This window comes from Hevea brasiliensis, chromosome 5 (assembly GCF_030052815.1).
Source record: "Hevea brasiliensis isolate MT/VB/25A 57/8 chromosome 5, ASM3005281v1, whole genome shotgun sequence".
Lineage (NCBI taxonomy): Eukaryota > Viridiplantae > Streptophyta > Magnoliopsida > Malpighiales > Euphorbiaceae > Hevea > Hevea brasiliensis.
In genome coordinates, this window is record NC_079497.1 from 105,889,078 (window position 1) to 105,908,866 (window position 19,789).

The 19,789-nt window shown below is 31.3% G+C and overlaps 2 protein-coding genes across 2 annotated transcripts; one reads left to right on the forward strand and one right to left on the reverse strand.

The window, feature by feature from the left end:
* The first annotated feature begins 11,047 nt into the window (after positions 1–11,047).
* Positions 11,048–11,997, forward strand: LOC110669637 (uncharacterized). The gene has a single exon (XM_021831368.2). It carries the CDS (start codon positions 11,118–11,120, stop codon positions 11,721–11,723), a length of 606 nt encoding a protein of 201 aa, XP_021687060.2. The 5' UTR covers positions 11,048–11,117; the 3' UTR covers positions 11,724–11,997.
* A 2,527-nt stretch (positions 11,998–14,524) lies between these two features.
* On the reverse strand, positions 14,525–18,707 carry LOC110669557 (uncharacterized). Its single transcript, XM_021831270.2, has 2 exons — positions 16,517–18,707; positions 14,525–14,816 (listed from the first exon to the last, which is right to left on the reverse strand). Exon 1 carries the CDS (start codon positions 18,614–18,616, stop codon positions 16,643–16,645), a length of 1,974 nt encoding a protein of 657 aa, XP_021686962.2. The 5' UTR covers positions 18,617–18,707; the 3' UTR covers positions 14,525–14,816; positions 16,517–16,642.
* Between the last annotated feature and the right edge of the window lie 1,082 nt (positions 18,708–19,789).

The window sequence follows — 19,789 nt, forward strand, 5'->3', positions numbered from 1 at the left end:
GTAAAAAAAAAATCTCATCTTGTTTATATTTAATTAATATTAATATATTATTTATAAATTTTATAATTGATTAATAATTTAATAACCTTTATGTCTAATATATGTATGTGCTATCAGATTATAATGAATTTCTTATATATATAATGACAATTTTATATTAAAATTCATTGGATAATCCAGCTATCTAATCAGACGTTTAAAATTATAGAAGTGATCAACGAGGCATGGTGTCGTTTTGTTATCAATTTAAGTTTATTTGAATCATGAATTTGTACCATTATATTTTTATATTAAATAGAATAAAATAAAAAAAGTATTTTCTAATTAAAAATCTGTTTATCCAACGCTAATGCCACCCAAAATATGCATGGCTATAGCTACAAGCTAGAGTTAAAAATGACAGTATTCAAAAAAGGATTCGATGCTCTCAAATCCTTTTGGGTGTATGATTGGTAGACTTAGTGAATAAAAAAATTTTTAAAAACAGTTAATTATTGTTTTGTTAATTATTAGGCAAAGAAAACAGATAAGCAATTAATTAATTAATGAGTGATATGGATGTTAATGAAGATTACAATACTTGTAATGGTAAGACAACAATGTGTGTCTCCTAATCATTTAATGAATTAAGAAAAAGGGTATGAATTCTGGCTTCTTATCTTAATTTGGTTGAAAGGGACCAAAAATTGGCCCTTAAAGGTATTGGAGGGGCATTTTATTTATGTACCTACGCTGAGAAGTATTTTAAATTAAAGTCTCTGTTAGATAATATTAATTGTTTTAGTAGTTATTAATTATTCTAATAACTGTCAATTGTTCGATAAGAATTCCTTGCAGCACCTAAGCTTCTCATAAACAATCAACTTGCTTCAATAGGACATATGGCTGGGTCCAATTGGTTGAGGGATTGTTAGAGATATGGGGAGCTCAAAGCACATGGGGAGAATCCTTCTTAATGGGTCTAATGAAAGAACACAATCATGGGCTTGACACCACATCCAATCCAAAACCTTAAGACAATGAGTCTATGAGTCATTCCCACTTATATGCCTTTCATTCATCCCATCTTTTCTCAATATGGGAATTCCATAGTTGTATATTCCCAACAATCTCCCCCTCAAGTGTGAATTTCTTATGCATTGGGTTTACTGGGCCTGCCCTCCTTAAACGAAAGCTTTTTTCCTTAACTCAAGCATTACGATGTCACCAAGAGTCCCAATTACTCCACCAAACTCACTTGAGCATGCACCTCTAAGAGCCATGCCAGAGCCATTACGTGTACCGAGACTTCTCACTCCATCGATATACTCTTCTCCAAAAGAGTGCCCTCCTACTCCATTGGGCCTACCAGGAGTCACCTGACTCTTTCATTCATGTGTCAGAGCATCACGAGAATCACTGACTACCGTTTTCATACTCGTCCCTTGCTAAATTAAGGCTCTGATACCACTTGTTAGAGATTTAAGGAGCCCAAAGCACCTAGAGAAAATCCTTCTTGATGGGTCTAATAAAAGAACACACTTATAGGCTTGACACCACATCCAACCCAAAACCTTAAGGCAATGAATTTATGAGTCTTTCTCGCTTATATGTCTCACGTTCACCCCATCTTTTTTCTGATGTGAGAATTCACACTTGTATATTCCTATCAGGGATAATATATAAACTCTACAAATACCAAGTATAAAACATTCTCTAACTTATTTACTCCGACCTTAATTTTGTTTCCTCTTATTTACTTTTCCTTTAGCCTCTCGGCACCCAAGCCATTGCCTGAAATTGAAATCCTCCATGGAACGGCTTCTCACGACATCACCGACCTTCCGTGTGCCATTCACACACTGCTCCATATCTCAATACTATCGCTTCCAATTCTGCCCGTTTATATATTATTTTTTATATATTTAACTTTTGGTTGCAATAGTAATGTATTATTTTTTTAGGCATAATAAAACATGGTGTGCATACACATACACTAAAATAACTACTTTTAACTAGCTAATTATTTTAGGGCCGTGATTAATTAAGTTAATTTTGTAAAGTTAATTTAATTAATTTTATTGCATTAACGTAATTACGAGGACTAAATGTTAAATATTAATTATTATTTTGGTCGTTACCAACTAATTTGTAGTGAAAATTAGTCATTGCTGGAAAGTTACAAGGAGTTACCTATTGTGATGTACGAAGTGCAGGTTCCAAAGGCTTCTAGGTTCCATATGCCTTCAGGTGAAGTAACTTCCATCACGTCCAAAGGTGGAGAATGTAATTTAATGGTTTTTAGATACTTCTAAATGCCTTCAGGTGAAGTCTATAAAAGGAAAAGACGGCTTGCAACATGAAATAATTTTAGCCAACCAATCCCACAAATTAACCAATCAACTCAATCAATCAATTATCAATAATCCAAGACTCCAACAATCATTTTTAATTTTCAAATATTGTCCATGTCAATTTCTATTTCCAAACATTGTACAATTTCTTTTTTCAATGTCAATTTCAGTAAGACAATTTCATATTCTTCAAGTTTAGTATAATTGATTCCTACAATCATCTAATTTAAAAGTTTAAAGCACATTTTAACTGCTACGCTCAATATCTAACTCAATATCTAACTCACTGCTGACAAACAATAATATATTATTTTTTAGAAAACAATAATATTGGTTACCTAAACCCATTTTTAATGTGAGAGGATCGATCTTATATATCTTTTATTTTTCTTTTGATAAAGTACCATAGATTCTTGTGGTACGTTTCATCATTTTAGCATAAAACAAGTCGAGTTGGATTTTGGGGTAGGCATGCATTCGCACCTCAATGAGAATTGCAAGAGAACACTAAAAATTGACATTTCTTAGTGACTTAAATCGAAAATAAAAGAACCCATAAATTAAAAAAAAAATTTCTTTATAGAGAGAAAAGGGAATTTTTCAAAATCTTTATATTTTATGTTACTCAATTATCACACTATTAATCTAATAATACAAAACTGAAAGAAACATAAAATTAAAAATATTGATATCTTTCTTTTTGATGATTTTCATCATATTAAAGGAATGAGTAATAAAACAAAAGAAGACATGGGAAAAAAAAAAGCAAGAAAAAAAATAATTTTTATGCAAGGAAAAAAAATTTTAAAGAAAAAACCAAAGGATATGCATATGCTTATAATTAAAATTAATGAATTAATAATATAGATGCTATTTAGGGTACCATACCTATAGTATGAAGGACAAGGACCTCAAATTGTGCCCACTAAAAGAAGCATAAGTTTTTATAAGCTAACAATGATGTTAATAGTATGCTTATTCTTTGATGATATTTGGACGGTAGAAGAATGTCCATGTTTCATGGAAGAACTATTCCTTCGAAGATATCTATCAAGCAACGTCTTCTTTTTTTTTTTTTTTTTTTTTGGAACAATGTTGTTATTTGGTGTTCAATAATTAGGGAGGGAGTGAACCATATACAAACATTCCAAGTATGTGCTAATTATACGAATATGGAACAAGATTAGTACATTTGATGGGAACTCTTTGGTTGCCAATTTTCAAGCAACTTGCATTGCACCGCCCACCGCCCTCATGACTTCCTGAGTTATTATGGCTTGTTTAAGCTGATGGACCACATTTGAGATTGAGACTAAACAAGGTGGAATGGACAAGGCTTTATTATTAGGTTCAAGATTTAAAGGGAAGAGAAAAAAAGTCAAAGTAACACTGTAGCAATCGTATAGTCCAATGATAGCTCTATATATGTTGGATTTGAAGATTTAGGTGAATATCAGAGTCATTCACTTAAAGTCACTGTGAAATCTTCTCTAATGTTTTATCTTTAATTGCAGTTGCGCTGTCCAGTTTGTATTTTCTGCCAAAATCACGTAGTCAATTTAATTGCCAACCCATTTTGGTTTCTGGCATCTGGGTTTTCCAAGGTGAAGTTGTTGTTCATTATCACCGTTTTGAAGGCCTAGAACTTAACCGGGTCTAATTAAAGTGTTCATAAACATGGCCTATTGCTCCACAATGAGAAGTGGATTTTACTAATTCTCTGGGGATGGGAATATAGGCCCATATTCCAATCCAGATCAGCCCAATATGGAGGGAGATGTAAAACAAAAGAAGAGAAATTATGAACAAAACAATCCCTTAGATTGTCAATTGTGCACATTAAAAAAAAAAATCACATGCTTAATTTGATAATATATATATATCTCTTGATTTAAATAAGACTTCTAAGCCATCTAATAAATTTAATGCGAATTCATTTCTTGATCAATTAAATTCAACTTTATTGAATATATTTTAGAATTAATGAAATTCAAATGAGACTCATCATAATTAATTATTATAATTGGATATGAGCATTCAGTTAATCGAACCAGATTAAATTGAACAAAATTTAACTTTGAGCTAACTAAAATTTTAATCTACTCTAATTACAGTAACCACAACGAACTAAAATTAATAAAAATCGAATTTAATCGAAACGAAAAATATTCAGTTGGTTATTGTGATAATCAAATTAATCGAAAAAATATAATATATATTTTAATTATTAATTTAACGTTTTTTTTTTTTTAAATAATAAACTTATTTATTATTAATAAAAGAATAATTACGAATTAAATATTATTAATAAAATTATAAAAAAATGATTTTAAATAATATATCATTAATAAAAATTTAATTAATATATTAATTAATTTAAATTCAATCATTTCAGTTACTAATAATCAAATCGATAACCAAAAACTAAAAATTTTTAAAGTTATTAATAAAAAATCAAACCAAATCAAATTCACTCTTACCGAAATAATTAAATTTCATTAATTTGATTCAATTATTCAATTATAATCAAATAATGTTCACCCTTAGTTACAATTAGTCCATTGTAATACAACTAATCCATTTTATAATTTCCAAGTTGATACAAGAGAAGAAAAAATAAATAATAAATGAATAAATTACATGAAACAAATAAAAAAAAAATCCTAATCTAACATATTTTATCTATATTCTCATGTGGGTTCCAATCAAATAATTTCTCTAGCTTTTGATAGATGAGCCAACGTAAAATTTTTATCTAAATATATAATTTTTTTTATAAATGCATATATATGCATATCTTATTTTTCTTTAAGAAACGTAAGACTTGATCTTGCCACCTTCAATGATTGTATGGCGCTGATCACAATGTACCTCAGCTGGGGAAGGACTAAACCAGCTATATACACAACAATAAATAAAACTTCCATATATGCATAGAAAGCTTAGGTACAAATAATGGTTGCAACCATAATGACAAAGTCAATGCCTAAATTACATCAACAAGTCTTCAAGAAAATGAGATATACATATATATAGTAGTTGAGTATAGTGTAAAGTTTGATATATGGTGATGCAAATACATATTCATTCCAATCACACATTCAAGTTCATGAAACAATCAAATCCGCATAGGAAAACGATTTGTGATTTGGATTATATCATCTAATTTTTTTGTTCTTAACCATCCCATGTGCGAATGATTGTTCTATATGAAGTCACTCTAGTTTTCAATCATTCACAGCCATTATCTCTCTCACTCTCTCTCTCTGTCTATTGAGTTGCCATTTCTGCACAAGGCTAAAGTACAAAACAGATTTTGTGTTTAGACTTGAGATTTCAAAATTTATAAACAAGGATGAGGATAAGAGAAAAAGAAAATTATTTAAACAATCCATCTTGCAAATGAGTCTGATCGGATCAGACAGGTGAAAACTTTGAAAATGCAACTAATTAAGCACATCATCATCATCATCCTTTTTCAATCTTCACTTTAAGAGCTTAATTATTACCTTTATTCTTGCTGTTTGTTTGCTTAAAGTGCTTTAAGCATAATTTTCTCCTAATTAAACGCTGAGAAAGTGAAAATATGAATCAAACGAGTACAGCTTTTCTGTTAGCTAGGTCGAGTTGTTAACAAGTGTTGGAACTTTGGAATAAAACTTGTAGCAACTTTCTAAAAGAGAAGAATATATATGTGAAAGTTAATGGGGTAACCATAATTCATTATTGGACTAATGAAGTTGGCTGAATGGTTAACACTAAGGTTCTGAAATGGCAATAGAGCATATTTGAGTTTGAGGGATGTCATATCTCACTACCTGCCTCTTGAGATTTCTAAACTATTCCAAAAAGCCGGGAGGTGATTAGTCTAGTGGATGCAGAATATTACTTTATTTTAAAGCGGCACTGCCTTGGACTCTCACTTATATCTACTCAATTATCTAGTTTTTCAAAGGGCCATTAAGGTGGCATATTAAACTCAAGAAGAGGCACATGGGAGAGAGAGAGATTAAGACAAGAAACAGAAATTCAAAACTGCTCAGAGAGCAGAGAAAAAGTTGAAAGGTTGAATTTCCTGGGAGTTTCTCCGATAGTGACAAGTGATTCTAAGAGAATATATTAAAGAAAAGCTGATGTATTCCAATCTTCCCAAAGTGATTGATTGTAACTTTTCTGCACAGGGTAGAGTTGTTTTTTTTTTTTTTTTTCTGATACTGTTATCTATCCTATTTGCCTTTTTTTCTTTTTTTCCTTCTTTGCTCTAATTAGATTCTCTAAGCAATAGCAGCTGCTAATGTCAGGGGAAACACACAATCTTACTTTTGTACTTCTTTACAATGCATTGGCACCTGCAGGACTTTGTTTTAAATTCCTTCTACAACAATCCATTGGCACTGGCCATGTGCTGGGAAAGTAAAAGAACAGAATAAACAGTGTCTGGCCCTTTGAGTTGAGCCATTCACACCGTTTGACTGTGTAAAAGGCTAGATTAGATGTCTCTTTGGTCATAAAATCTTGATATATGAATTACATAGCATAAGAGGAAATTAATGTAGGTCTATTCTTGAGGTGTGTATGATGAAAATTGTGGTAAATACAAATTGATACGTCTGAAGTTAATGTAGGCCAATTATACGAACCTTGAACAATTGTCTAAGATAGGAATGCTAAGTATTTGCTCTAAGATGTTATGAACTTGTAAAAAGGTAGCTAGAGTTCTTATGCATGATTTACGATTGAGGGGAAGTTATCTTAAACTGTGACTCCACCACATCTGCCTCTGAAATTTGTGGCTCAACAATATCGGTATCTAAAACTTGCAACTCCGTTGCATTTGTATTTAAATCTAGTGGTTTCACCACATTTATATCTGAATATGATGATTCTATTAGATATGTATCTGAAACTTGTGGCTCTGAAACACTTAGGGCCTGTTTGGTTTAACTGTTGAATACAGCTGATAACTAGTTGATAGATGATGAAAGCTGATTTATGTTAAATGTTTAGTAAAACTATGTTTAGTTGTTGATGTTGATATGTGGAATGACCAATAAGAGTATATATTATATAATTTATTTTATTATAGAAATAAATATAAAATTATAAATTATCAAATTAATATATTATATCATTTATTATATTATTAAAATAAAAATATAATTATTAATCTATTATATTATATTATTTATTTTATTATTGAAATAAGAAAATAATTAAATTTTTTAAAAAATAATTAAATAATTTAAAAAATATAGATAAAATAATAAAGTAATTATTATGGTCGATAAAGAAAAAACTTATAATTAATTTTAAGTTTTTAGATATAAATAAATATTTTATATTTTATGTTATTAATAAAAAATATTTTAATAAAATTGAAATGCGTTAATTAAAATGTTAAAATTATAAATGAAAAATATAAAAGTATTAATAATATTAATTTTCGAGTTAAATAAAAAAGGATAATATGATCAAAATAAAAAATAAAATAAAATTAGCTAGGAGAAACAGCTCTAAAAATAGAGCTGATATAAACTGCAGCGGATGGATACCACATCAGCTACCCATCAACTATCAACTTTATTTTTTAAAACTTATCAAACACTCTAATTCACCTGTTTGGGTGTCTATCAACTATCAGTTACACTCAACAGGTGAACCAAACATCCCCTTAATATTTAAATTTGGCAGCTCTGCCACACTTGTATATGAATCTGCTAGCTCCGTCACATTTACATCTGAAACTTGTAATTCTGCCACATCTATGTCTGAAACTTATGCCTCCACCATATCTATATCTAACTACAATTACGCTTCCCTTAATCTTAAACCTATGTATTAGGCCTCTGAACATTGAAAGTAATGAGGGTTACAATAACAAATAGCAAATGGATATTAAATCTAATAAATAATGCTATGGATATATATATATATAATAATTAAGTTATATATATTACCATCTTAATTATATATAAATATGCAAAAATTTCTTTAAATTATAAAATATATCTAAAAAATAAATATATAAAATCGATTTTTTAATTTGATACAGTTCCAATTTAGTTTCGATATAATTTCAGCTTGATTTTCAATACAATTCTTAATAAAAAACCAAAACAGTAAATATAAGTTTGATTTGATTCTTACAGTTACGGTTCTTTTTCGGTTTCAATATAATTTGATATAATTCTTCGATTCGGTTTAAAACTATAAGAACCATGCACTGCCATACATGAAATCAATCAAAAGATAATATGATTAGCCTTTAAGATATAAGAAATGAGGAGATTAAAAATTTAAATATCTTTATCTATTAATTTTAAAATTATTTAATTTTATAATAAAGAAAAATAAAGAGGACTATCTCTTACTGTAAATGACACTACATGGCATCATACTCAAATGAAAGAAGTTCATATAGAAGATCACTAGTAGCCTAGCTGATGACATTATATTATTTCTTGGGGTGATAATTTTGGCGAAGATTAAGCCTCAAACGCCGTTCTCGAGTTGCTTAATGATCAAGATTAAAAAATATTAACCAAAGTCGTTTAACTCTTAAATGATCCATGGACTTTGGCTTGCCTCTCTCACATTTATTTACTAATAAAAAATGGCCCTGCTAGCTGCTGCCTTTTTTAATGGTTTTTATTGATATTCGAATTTGAAATAATATCACAGTATTAAATGTGTAATAAAGTAAAATAATTACACTTTTATAAAATTTGAGTGAGAATTAATTTTTAAGTAAAAATTAAAAAATAAAAAATACTTTTTAACTTATTTTTTTAAAATAAAATTTTAAAATCCTAATTACATATTTGATATAAATATAAAAATATTAATAAGTATTTATTTATACTTAATATTATTAAATTAAAATTCATTAATTCTAATATATTTTCCAATAACATATGATTCCCATGTAATTTTAAAAAATTCTTAATGGTATGGAATTGGTCAATTTTGATCAAAATAATTTCGAACCGAACCAAATTAATAAATCAAAAAGCAAAACATTAAGAAAACAAAAATTGAACCGAGTCAATTATATCATCTTCATCAAATTGAATTAACTTAATTGATTTGGTTCAGTAAATTGATTTTCCATTCTACAATTTCACATTCACCCTCATCTCAATCACAAACACAAATACAATTATACAGTGGGACACATTCGCAATTCATAAACAATAATCATGAAGAGGAAGAAATATATATATTCATTCATTCTCAAATTCACAGATGCAATAACAAGAAATTTTAACAAACACTAATAAAAAAATCAGGGCAATACACAAATACACTGGTATGAAGAGGAGAAGGCATACGTGAACAAATGAGTCAAATGACAACAAATATAGTTTTGCAATTTCACAATACAATCAACGTAGAAATTGAATCTACACAATGAAATATTATTTTTAAAAAAAATAATTTATATAAACGTGTCAGATATTGAGTGTATCAGTTGTACATTTTTTTAACTTCTCTCAAACGATTGTGAAAACCTAACTAGACTGAATACAGTTTCATTAAAATCGCATTTTAAATGAATAATTAAAGTAACAGAAAATCATATTAATTGCTCAAAATTTAAGTACAAGACGATTGATCCTATGAAGGTTCCAGAACCAACACTTAGTCATATCACTTGTCCAATCTGTTCTTGTAACTACCTAACACCTATTTTTTAACCACTAATAACTTGCGCCCATGATCTGGTAATTTCCTATGGGTGATTAACTCCTTATTACTCCCTTTAACAAAAAATCTGATAACTATCAAAAATAATATCTAAATATTTAATTTAAACCTCGTAATTAAATTAATACAATAAAATTAATTTTACAAAAAAATTAATATAATTAATTATAAACTTAAAATAATTAATGAGCTGATTAAATTATTTTTTGTACAAAAAAATACAAATCTAATACCAACAACATAAAACATTATAAATTGAATCTACACTTGCAAGGCAAGGTCGCGATGAAAGCCGCAAAGGGCTATATTGCTGTAGGTGAGGGACAAGCGAAAGGCTTAGAGCTGAGGTGAGGGCCGAAGGGCAAATGAAGTCACGATGGGTGGGGGTGGCAAGGCGAGGTCGCCATTTGCGAGGCCTTATTGGGTGTTGATGAAGCTACGATTTACTACAAAGAGTTGAAGGAAAGGTGGGAAGAGAAGATTGTTTGGGGAAGAAGGAGAACACAATGCTGAAAAGAAGATGAAGAAGAAACAAGAAAGGAGTGAGTTTCAAAGACAGGAAACAGAGCTTTAGTGATGGAGAAGAATTAGTGAAGCAACCAAAAAAGGAACAACGCTGAGGAAAAGAAAATGACATTTATACAGTGGATAGGTTTAGTAGTCCTAAAGCAAAATAGTGAATTTTAGATATATAGTTCGATTTAATTGAAATTTTTTTTCTCTTAAAATTAAACTGAAATAAATTAATTAAAATATATTAAAATAAAACCGATTAAAATTAAATCAAAATTTCAAATTAATTTAGTTTAATCGGTTATTTTCATTTAAACTAAATATTGTTGAACTTTGTTTAATGGGTCTTCTCTAGCTGCTATATATAAAAATGCCAATTGCAAAAAAAAAAATTATATATATATAAAAAAAAAAACTCCTCCACAATATGCAAAGTGGGGTGACTCTCTCCTCTAAATAACCCAAAAGTCCAGTGGCAAACTTGTAATCAAGACCCTTTATAAGTCCCATTTGATAGAAACCAAGAAACCCACCCCCACCACAGGCCAAGAAGAAAAAAACACAATGGTCACCCCATCCAACCTCAAAACCCTGCACCCTCAAGTTTTCTCTGCAAAGTCACCATCTTCTACCTTAAGCTCCATGAAGATCAAAACCCTTATCCACACTCTCATTATCTCACACGTGTCCCGGATTGTTCGAGCTCTGTCCAAATCAAAAACAATGCTCGTTCAGATTCTCAAAAAAAGCCAGCCTATGAACCTCATTTGCGCTACAAAGGAAACCAAAAGGAAGCACAGGCAAAGGAAGGTATTTTTTGGTTCCTTTAGGTTGCACTATAACTGGTGCTCTTCCCATGTTCTGCCAGTGCAAGAACCAGTAGTTCCTGAGGAGTTTTCTTCTGCATCTAATCTGTACTATGATTCAACGTGGAATTCTTTAATTACAACAAGTAATCAGGAAAATCCGGAGTCTCAGCTTTCAAGGTACCTTCATTGGCTGGAAGATCAAAAGGTTCAAGACAAGTCCAGTAATGGAGATCCAGAGGGAGATGTGAACGAGATTGATCGGCTAGCAGACATGTTCATTGCAAGCTGCCATGAAAAGTTCATGCTGGAGAAGCAAGAGTCCTATAGGAGATTCCAGGAGATGATGACTAGAAGCATGTGAATGTGATTTCACATATATTTCTTTAATTTCATTTTTTCTTTCGCATTCTTCTATGTTAATTTTATTGGTGGGAGTGCATGCATTAATTGAGGGCTAATTTTAATTTTTTTCTCTTTTTTTTTTGGATATTGTACTTTATTTTAAAATGATAGGAGGCTAGAGAGAATTGTACCTGATAATGGGGGGTTTTGTTGGGGGCCAATAGAAGAAGGTAATTGTCCAATTCTTATCTTGAAATGGGTTTGCAATGGTGGAAGTGTGTTATTTTCCTTTTTTTTTTTTCTGTGTCCCAAGAATTTTTATTATAATTTTCCTCTTCATTAAATTCTAAGTTCATTTACTCAATTTAACCTTCTGGAAATTTTTTTTAATGAACATAAATATTTACTCATTAAAATTTATTAGAATTATAATTTTAATAATAATTTATATACAAAAAAATATATTAAATAAGTGTAAATTATATTTAATAAATAGAAAATTATAATTTTCCATATAAATAGAATGTATTAAGTAAATTATTATTAAGTTGTGGATATGAAACTATGTGTGAAGTGAAATTTTTTTTAGTTTATATGTATATTAATTAAATATATTATGTATAAATTAATATTTAATCTTATATTTTTGTACTAGTACATAAAAGTAAAGAGTTAGTGGATAGTGGGGCAGGCCATTCTTGAATCCCAATATGTGAAATTTTAATTTAATTTTATGCAATTAACGAAAAAACCTAATCATGTTTATATATGTGCTATTTAATCTGTTCTTAAAACTTGGGATCACCGATTTACCATAAAAATATAGAAAAAGTATGTAATTCTTAATTAATTAGGCAGTGCATTAGCAATAGAGTAGTACAACATGGCCTATAAGTATTACACATTTTTAAGGATAACTAAAAAAATCGAATGAAAAAAAAATCCATATATAGATATCCCTTTTTTTTTTTTAAAAAAAATTTAATTGAGTTAAATTAAGTGCATTAGCAATCTATGCAAATTTTCTTTTTCAGGACCATAGTAATGTAAAATAAAAAAATTATTATTTAATTTTTAAATTTTTAAAAATATATTATTTAATTTTTATATTTTACTTTTTTCAAAATATTTAATCACATTGTTAAATTTCCCATTTTAAAAACTACACAAATTTGAAGTTTCCATTTGTCATAACACATTTAATTATTAGGTCTTGGTGGACTACACTATGCTGATTGCAAGTATGTTACAGTACATGCCTCAGATTGTACCAAAAGCACATTATTTTGGAAATTGTGTGCCAATCATTTTATTTTAGTAAACCGTAGAGACAAAGAGATGATTTTTTCTTTTTTATTTTTAAAAAATTAAAAAAATGAAAATTTAAATTTAAATTTATTAAGTGAATCTATTCATGTTGGTATTAGTGCTATAATTGCTATTGAAAAAAATAATTTTTTAAATATATTAATTAAATTATATTAAAAAATAATTTAAAATTAAATTTAATAAATTTTAATTATTAAAAATAATAAAATAAATTTTTTAATTTTATTTTTTTAACAGTATTTAAAATAATTTTAAAAAAAAGTTATACCCTCTAACCTAAATGCTGAATAAGAATTTATTAATTTAAGTTTTTTTATTAATTTAAATTTTTTTATTAATTATAATTTTTCTTTTTTATCAATCAATTTAATTTTAATTAATATTTTAAAAAAATTTATTTTTTATTTTAAGTAAATAATTCAGTAAACGAAGTTATATTAATTGAACTAAATCAAATGCTATAGGTCTTACCCCAAATTGCTGTTATTTTGATGTATCCTTTTGTTTGCTTTAATCCTAATACTCTTCCTATTTTCTCATGTCCACCTCGCCATCAATGTCGCCGCCGTCCTTGTAACGTCAATCTTTGAATCTTGAATTTAGATTGGAGACTTTAGCTTTGGGATGTGAACTTGTTGGGAATTTATTGCTAGAAATTTTCAGGGTTAGGCAAATTTGATTGTTAATTTGCTAGAATTGATCCAGCAAGTATTCTTTCTTTGTTAAATTAACATATTATGAACTGGGATTTTTAGTTAATTATTTTTGAGATTGGAATCCACTTGGGTTGGGTCATATATATTCTAATCAGCAACAGAAAAATTCACTGCTTCCACAGCTTCAGACTTGTTATCTGCACCTCCAGATAAGGTACAGTACTTCTCTGTGAATATAAGCCACAATCCCAAAAGCAAGAGCCTTGGTCCACCCCTGAGGCTATGCCTAGTGTGAAGTTATCAACATCAAATTGGTTCAAGCCATAAATGCTAGAAAAACAAACATGACACTTTTTTTTTTAAGTATAGAACATAGTCTTGGGTTGTTCAGAAAATGGTTAAACTGTGTTCAAGGCTGGATGTTACCCCCAAAAGTGTACTACCAATTAGCCACTACATGCAATCTAGCCAAATATAACCGTGGTCTCCCTTACAAATAATTTGAACATAGTCGAGGTAGACAGAAACACATGCAGGGGAAACTCAAAACTGAATAAAGATTAAAGAATATAACAAACTTACATGGTTACACAGCCATTAGGAAAAGAATGACAACAAAAATCGGAACAACTCAAAGAATTCATACTCTTGTCTGGCAAAGCCGCTTTCCTTTATTTTCTCTAAATACCAATTAAATAGTGGGATTTTGAATTTTGATGGGATTTTGAATTCTGAAGCAGGATGAAGGGAAGACAAAATAACTAAGTCTCTAACAAACCACCTAGTGAGAGTTTGAGAAATAACTGTCCAAAACCATAATAAAGAGGCACATGTATGGCATTATCAGAAGTGTTTTTCTATTTTTCATAATTTAAATTACTGAAATAATAGATGAATTGTCCTTTCACTAATGAATCATAATTGCAATAATAGTGCAAGCAAACAAATGATCATTAATCTGTACAGTAACACACAATAAACATCAAATTGCATCTCAAGATGCTTACCAAGCTCATCAGTGGTGGGCCTGGTGGCAAGAACAACATAATCTTGTCATGGTCCTACTTCCCTTTTAGCTTTAGGATGCTAGCAATGACTTCCTGTAATGGCATTCCTTTTGCCACAGCCTGCAATGTTTCACAAAATAAATTCAATTGGAAATTCCCACAAGACAATCTCCAATATTTTGCATATAATTATCTAAAAGTTTCAAGGATGCTGTTTTGATAGAAATTAACATCTATAGCCACATCAAAGTCAAGAAAAACAACAAAGTTTATATATATATATATATATATATATATATATATATATATATATATATAGATATAATCCAATTGAAGATTTCTATTTCATTTTTATATATATCCAAGACTTTGTTACCATTTTCATTTTTCACCAATCTGAGAGTCAAAGGAAACCTAAATAGATTAAAATCTATGCATAAATGCTATGCATCAGCCCCTTATCAAATCAGACAAATCAATAAATATAGAACTCCAGAAAACTAAAATTTGAGAAACACTGATTGGAGAGGATAAACAACAAAGCAGCATGTATTCATCTCTGGCAGGGAGAGAAGAAGAAGGTTACTGCCATAAACTGAATAACCGAAATCAACCTGCTGCCACTTTCCCTTGTGCAACATAGAAATGCAAGTTACTGGCATTCCATAGGCCCTTCAGAGGTTAAAACCATATCGCTTCAGATTGCAACGCAGACCAACTATAATCAATTTGTCATGGTGTTGAGTTAATATAAAAAGCATAAGAGCAAAGTTAACATATTTTTAAGTCAACTACTCGTTGCAAAGTGAACTTTATCAGAATCTCTGGTATATACATATTTGTAACTTCCCCTCTATTGAGTTATGGCTCATATTTGTTAGAGGGAAATTTATTGTTCAGTACAGGACCCAGCAAAGGAGAGGAGCTCCGTGACAAGGGGCAGAATGCTATTTGCATTAGGAATCCTGGGTGCATGAGGATTAGATTATTATAAATAGGGTTGCAATATTCTCCTTTCAGTAGTGAAAAAACAAGAGACTTTCTGCAGATGTAGGCACACTTGCCAAACCACGTAAAATCCTTGCATTCACTTCTCTCACTCTCACTCTCTCTCTCTCTCTCTCTGTGTGTCTATTTTCTAATCTCTGTGTGTGTGTGTGTGTGTGTGTTCATGGGTATTTTTGGCTAACACTTTACATGTATTCCTGCTTTTAATCATGATGTGAGAGCAAACAAATTATAGTGGGATTTTAATTTATCATGAGAAATTCGATACATCAGAAGATTTGAGATTTTTAAGTTACAGTTATTTTCCTCTCAAATCAACACATGTCCTGCAATATTAGAGTGTGTTTATGTCAGAAATGAAAAGACCGATGGAAGGGGTACTTGGGTGATTATCAGACGAAAAACTTCCTGCCAAAGAAAGCTATGTTCTTGACAACTTTTGAATGTTTCAACACTGGATTCTGGCATATGAAAGACTAAGAGTCTAGTGGTGGTAGTATTGACCAATACAAGATCGAAATAGTGGTCATAAGAGTGCTTGAAAGCCGCCAAGACTTTCCGGCATGATCATGATAATCTTCAAACCACAGGACAAACAGTTTTTTTCCCCCTGCTTTGGCAATAGCTTTAAGTTTTCCCTTTTATAGAGGACCAAAACCCTAAAGGGGTTGCCATCAACAATGATTAATAGTGACAAACAATCGAGGGCAGCATTTTAGCTTTTTATATACCAACTAATGTAGAGATCATAATTTAAAGGCAGCAGATCGGTGTGCTACAGAAGCACAAAAATTGGCCAATAACATAATTACCTCTCTGCATGTTTGATTGCCATTGACAATGTTTTCTACCTTGAACCTTTAAACCAAAGAAAAGAGCACCCACAGAAAATCAGTTTCTCAACTAGAGATTCTTCCTCAATTGATAGCAAGCAAATATTAAGGAAGCAAAGCAGGATCAAGTTCCCAACAGTCTTTCAAAAGAGCAGGGACCTCATCTCCAGAAAGCTTCCTTGCAGGAACCTGATGTGAAAGCAGCCGAACATCATCTTTTTCAAGCCATCTAATAGCATGACATCCAACTTCCCGTCTCTTAAATACAGTATTGAATCCGTCAACTTTCTCAAGGTATGCCATGCTCAATCCATGCATCTCACTGTAAGTGGTTAAAAACACAACCATTTCATAACATTGCTTATCTCTAGCACATGGATTTCTTTCTTCCATGCACAAATCAACTTCATTATAAAGTGCCCATACTGAACCCTTTTTTGGATAAATCCTATAAACTTCTCTAGCTGCCCTTTCACAATCAACAATGTGTGAAAAGATATTCAGGGAGTTGATGGTTGTCTTCCTAGAAACTTTAAATCTCCCACAAGATACATGAAATCCCATTTTCTCCCAACAAATCAATCTTTCATCCCCATAATACTGAAGTTCCAACCAACTTAACTCCACCTCAAAAGGATTCACAGAAACAACTTCATCAATCAAGCCATAGTGCCTTGGCATTCTGTCATCATCATATATAGCCCACACTTGCCCTTTCTTAAAACTCCTCTCCACTCTATCTCTGTCAAAGTCATAGAAATCAGAATCCTCCACTGCCATTATCTCCAAATCTCCACTTCTCAAACCCCTATGGCGCTCAATTTCCAAATTTACACTCTTCCTTGATGCAGCACGCCTCTTAATTCCCAAATCCTTACTCTCATCCAACATGCCTCCTTCAAGATCCATCTCCCCACTCTTCTTTGAAGCTCCACTTTTCTTAATCTTTATATCTCCAAGCTTCTTCAAGAGCTCAAGTTTTTCCTTCTCTTTTTGACTTCTCTTCTTTACTGCATCCTTCTGCTTTTCCCTCTCCTTCAATTTTGCCTTCTCTTTAAAAGCTTTCTGCTTTGCTTCTAACTGCATCTCTGCTAGTGTCATCATATCCGCTCCAACTTTCACTCTCTTTGGCTTTGATCTCTCCAAGACTTCATCAACAGTACTCATTTTCCTCCTCAAACCTACAGTCCTCAATCTCCCACCACTCCATTCCCCAGAACCACGCTCATTCACCTTCAAGTTAGCGCTCCTCCCTGTCTGACCCTCCACTTGACCAACACCTGCTTTACTCCTCAAACCCATAGTACCCACCTTGTCACCGATCCCAATATTTCCTGCTGACCTCAACTCATCAATCCTTCCACCACCTCTTGATTTTACCCTGGAATCAACGTTACCCATTTTTTGCTTCGAACCCAAGTCCCTGAATACTTCAGCAACCACCACTTTTCTCCTCAATCTCTCACTCCTAACTCTAACGCCAGCCCCAATCCCATTGCCCTCCTTATCCTCTTCTTCCACCTCCACAGCCTCAAAACTTTTCTTACAACTAGGACACACCAAATTGTGCCCCAAATACCTTCTCTCAAACTGATGCAAAAGCCTACACCTAGAACACGCAGTCCAAAATGTCTCCACCACAGTGTTGTCATTAACCCTCTCCTCCTGAAGCTTAATTCTCAACCTCATATCATATTCTTTCCTCCTAATCTTGTCAGACAAAACCCTAAACCCTTCACCCACAAGCTTAAATGCCTCTTCACATCCTATATATGGATTTTTATCAGGGTGCAAGATTAAAGCCAACTTCTTGTATTGCTTTTTAATTGCGTTTATGTGAGAAAAGGGCTCTACCTGGAGAATCTTGTACCAGTCAGTGATATCAGAGTGGGTCTTGGAGACCACCCGGAGGATCTTTAAGGCTGTAAGAATTGATGACAGACCATCCAGGTTTGGACAAAGACAATGAGCTTTCTTGGCGTGTTTGAGAGCTGATTTGATGTTGTCGCTGGTGTACTTCGTTTCTGCTATGGCTTTGAGACGGAGGGCTTCTTGCTTTTGGTCCAGTTCCACGTCCATGGTTCCAAACAGAGAATGAGAAAGGATGCTACCATACAACGGAGATAAATGAAGGGGGAAAGGTTTGGGGTTTTCTGGCCAGGGACTACTATTTTGCTTTTTCGGGGCCGGAATTGGGCCGGGAATCTCAACCTGGACCAGCCCCAATCAAAAAGATTGTATTAAATGGCAAAAAGCTCAAATTAGACTATAAATTTATATTTTTATAATATTAATAAGTTTTAACGAAAATATATTAATATTTTATTATTAAAAATTAATTTTTTTTTTACAAAAATTGGCCTATTTAAACTTAAAAAAAAAAAAGTTAACAAAAACTTAAAAATTGACTTATTTGGACATAACTCAAACACTCAAAGCCTGCTCGTGGCTATTGAATGCTTGAATATCCTTATTCTTTTTTCTCTCAATTCAATTCTCGCATTACAAGACAAGTCCAATCACTGAAGCTCGTATAATTGTAACTGGTTTCCAAGTCCTAACTCTTGAAGGAGCAAAGTCATGAATTGATTGGATAATGTCAAATTAGATATGGGTTTTATATCAAGGTACAAGATTAAAGACAACTTCTTATATTACTTTTTAATTGTGTTCATGTGAGAAAATGCTCCACCTAGAGGATCTTGTACCAGTCAGTGATGTCAGAGTTGGTTTTGGAGGCCACTCGAAGGAACTTTAATGAGAGACCATCAAGGTTTGTATAGAGACTGAGTTTTCTTGATGTGTTTAAAAGTATATTTGATATTGGAGTTGGTGTACTTCATTTCTATCATGGTTTTGAGATAGGAGGCTTTCTTGGTTTGGGTCTAGTTCCACATCCATTGTCCTGAATAGAGAGATGAATGTATAAAATGGAGAAGGATTCTGAGTGTTGGTGGAAGATAAATTGTAAGGGAAAGGTTTTGGGTTTTGTTGTCTAGTTTTGTCAAGATAATTTCTCAGACTCTTTATTTTGCTACTTGGTTTTATTCGAGAAAACTAGACCAGTTCATTCTTGGACCCGGTTTGAATTGGACGTGATTCTCAACCTACACTGGCCCAGTCAAAAAGATTGTATTGAATTGCAAAAAGTCCAAATTAGACTATATTGAGATATTATATGGTACAATCGTGATTTCATGTCAGCATTTGATATGAAATGACAAATCAATCATGAAGTAACAATTAAGTGTA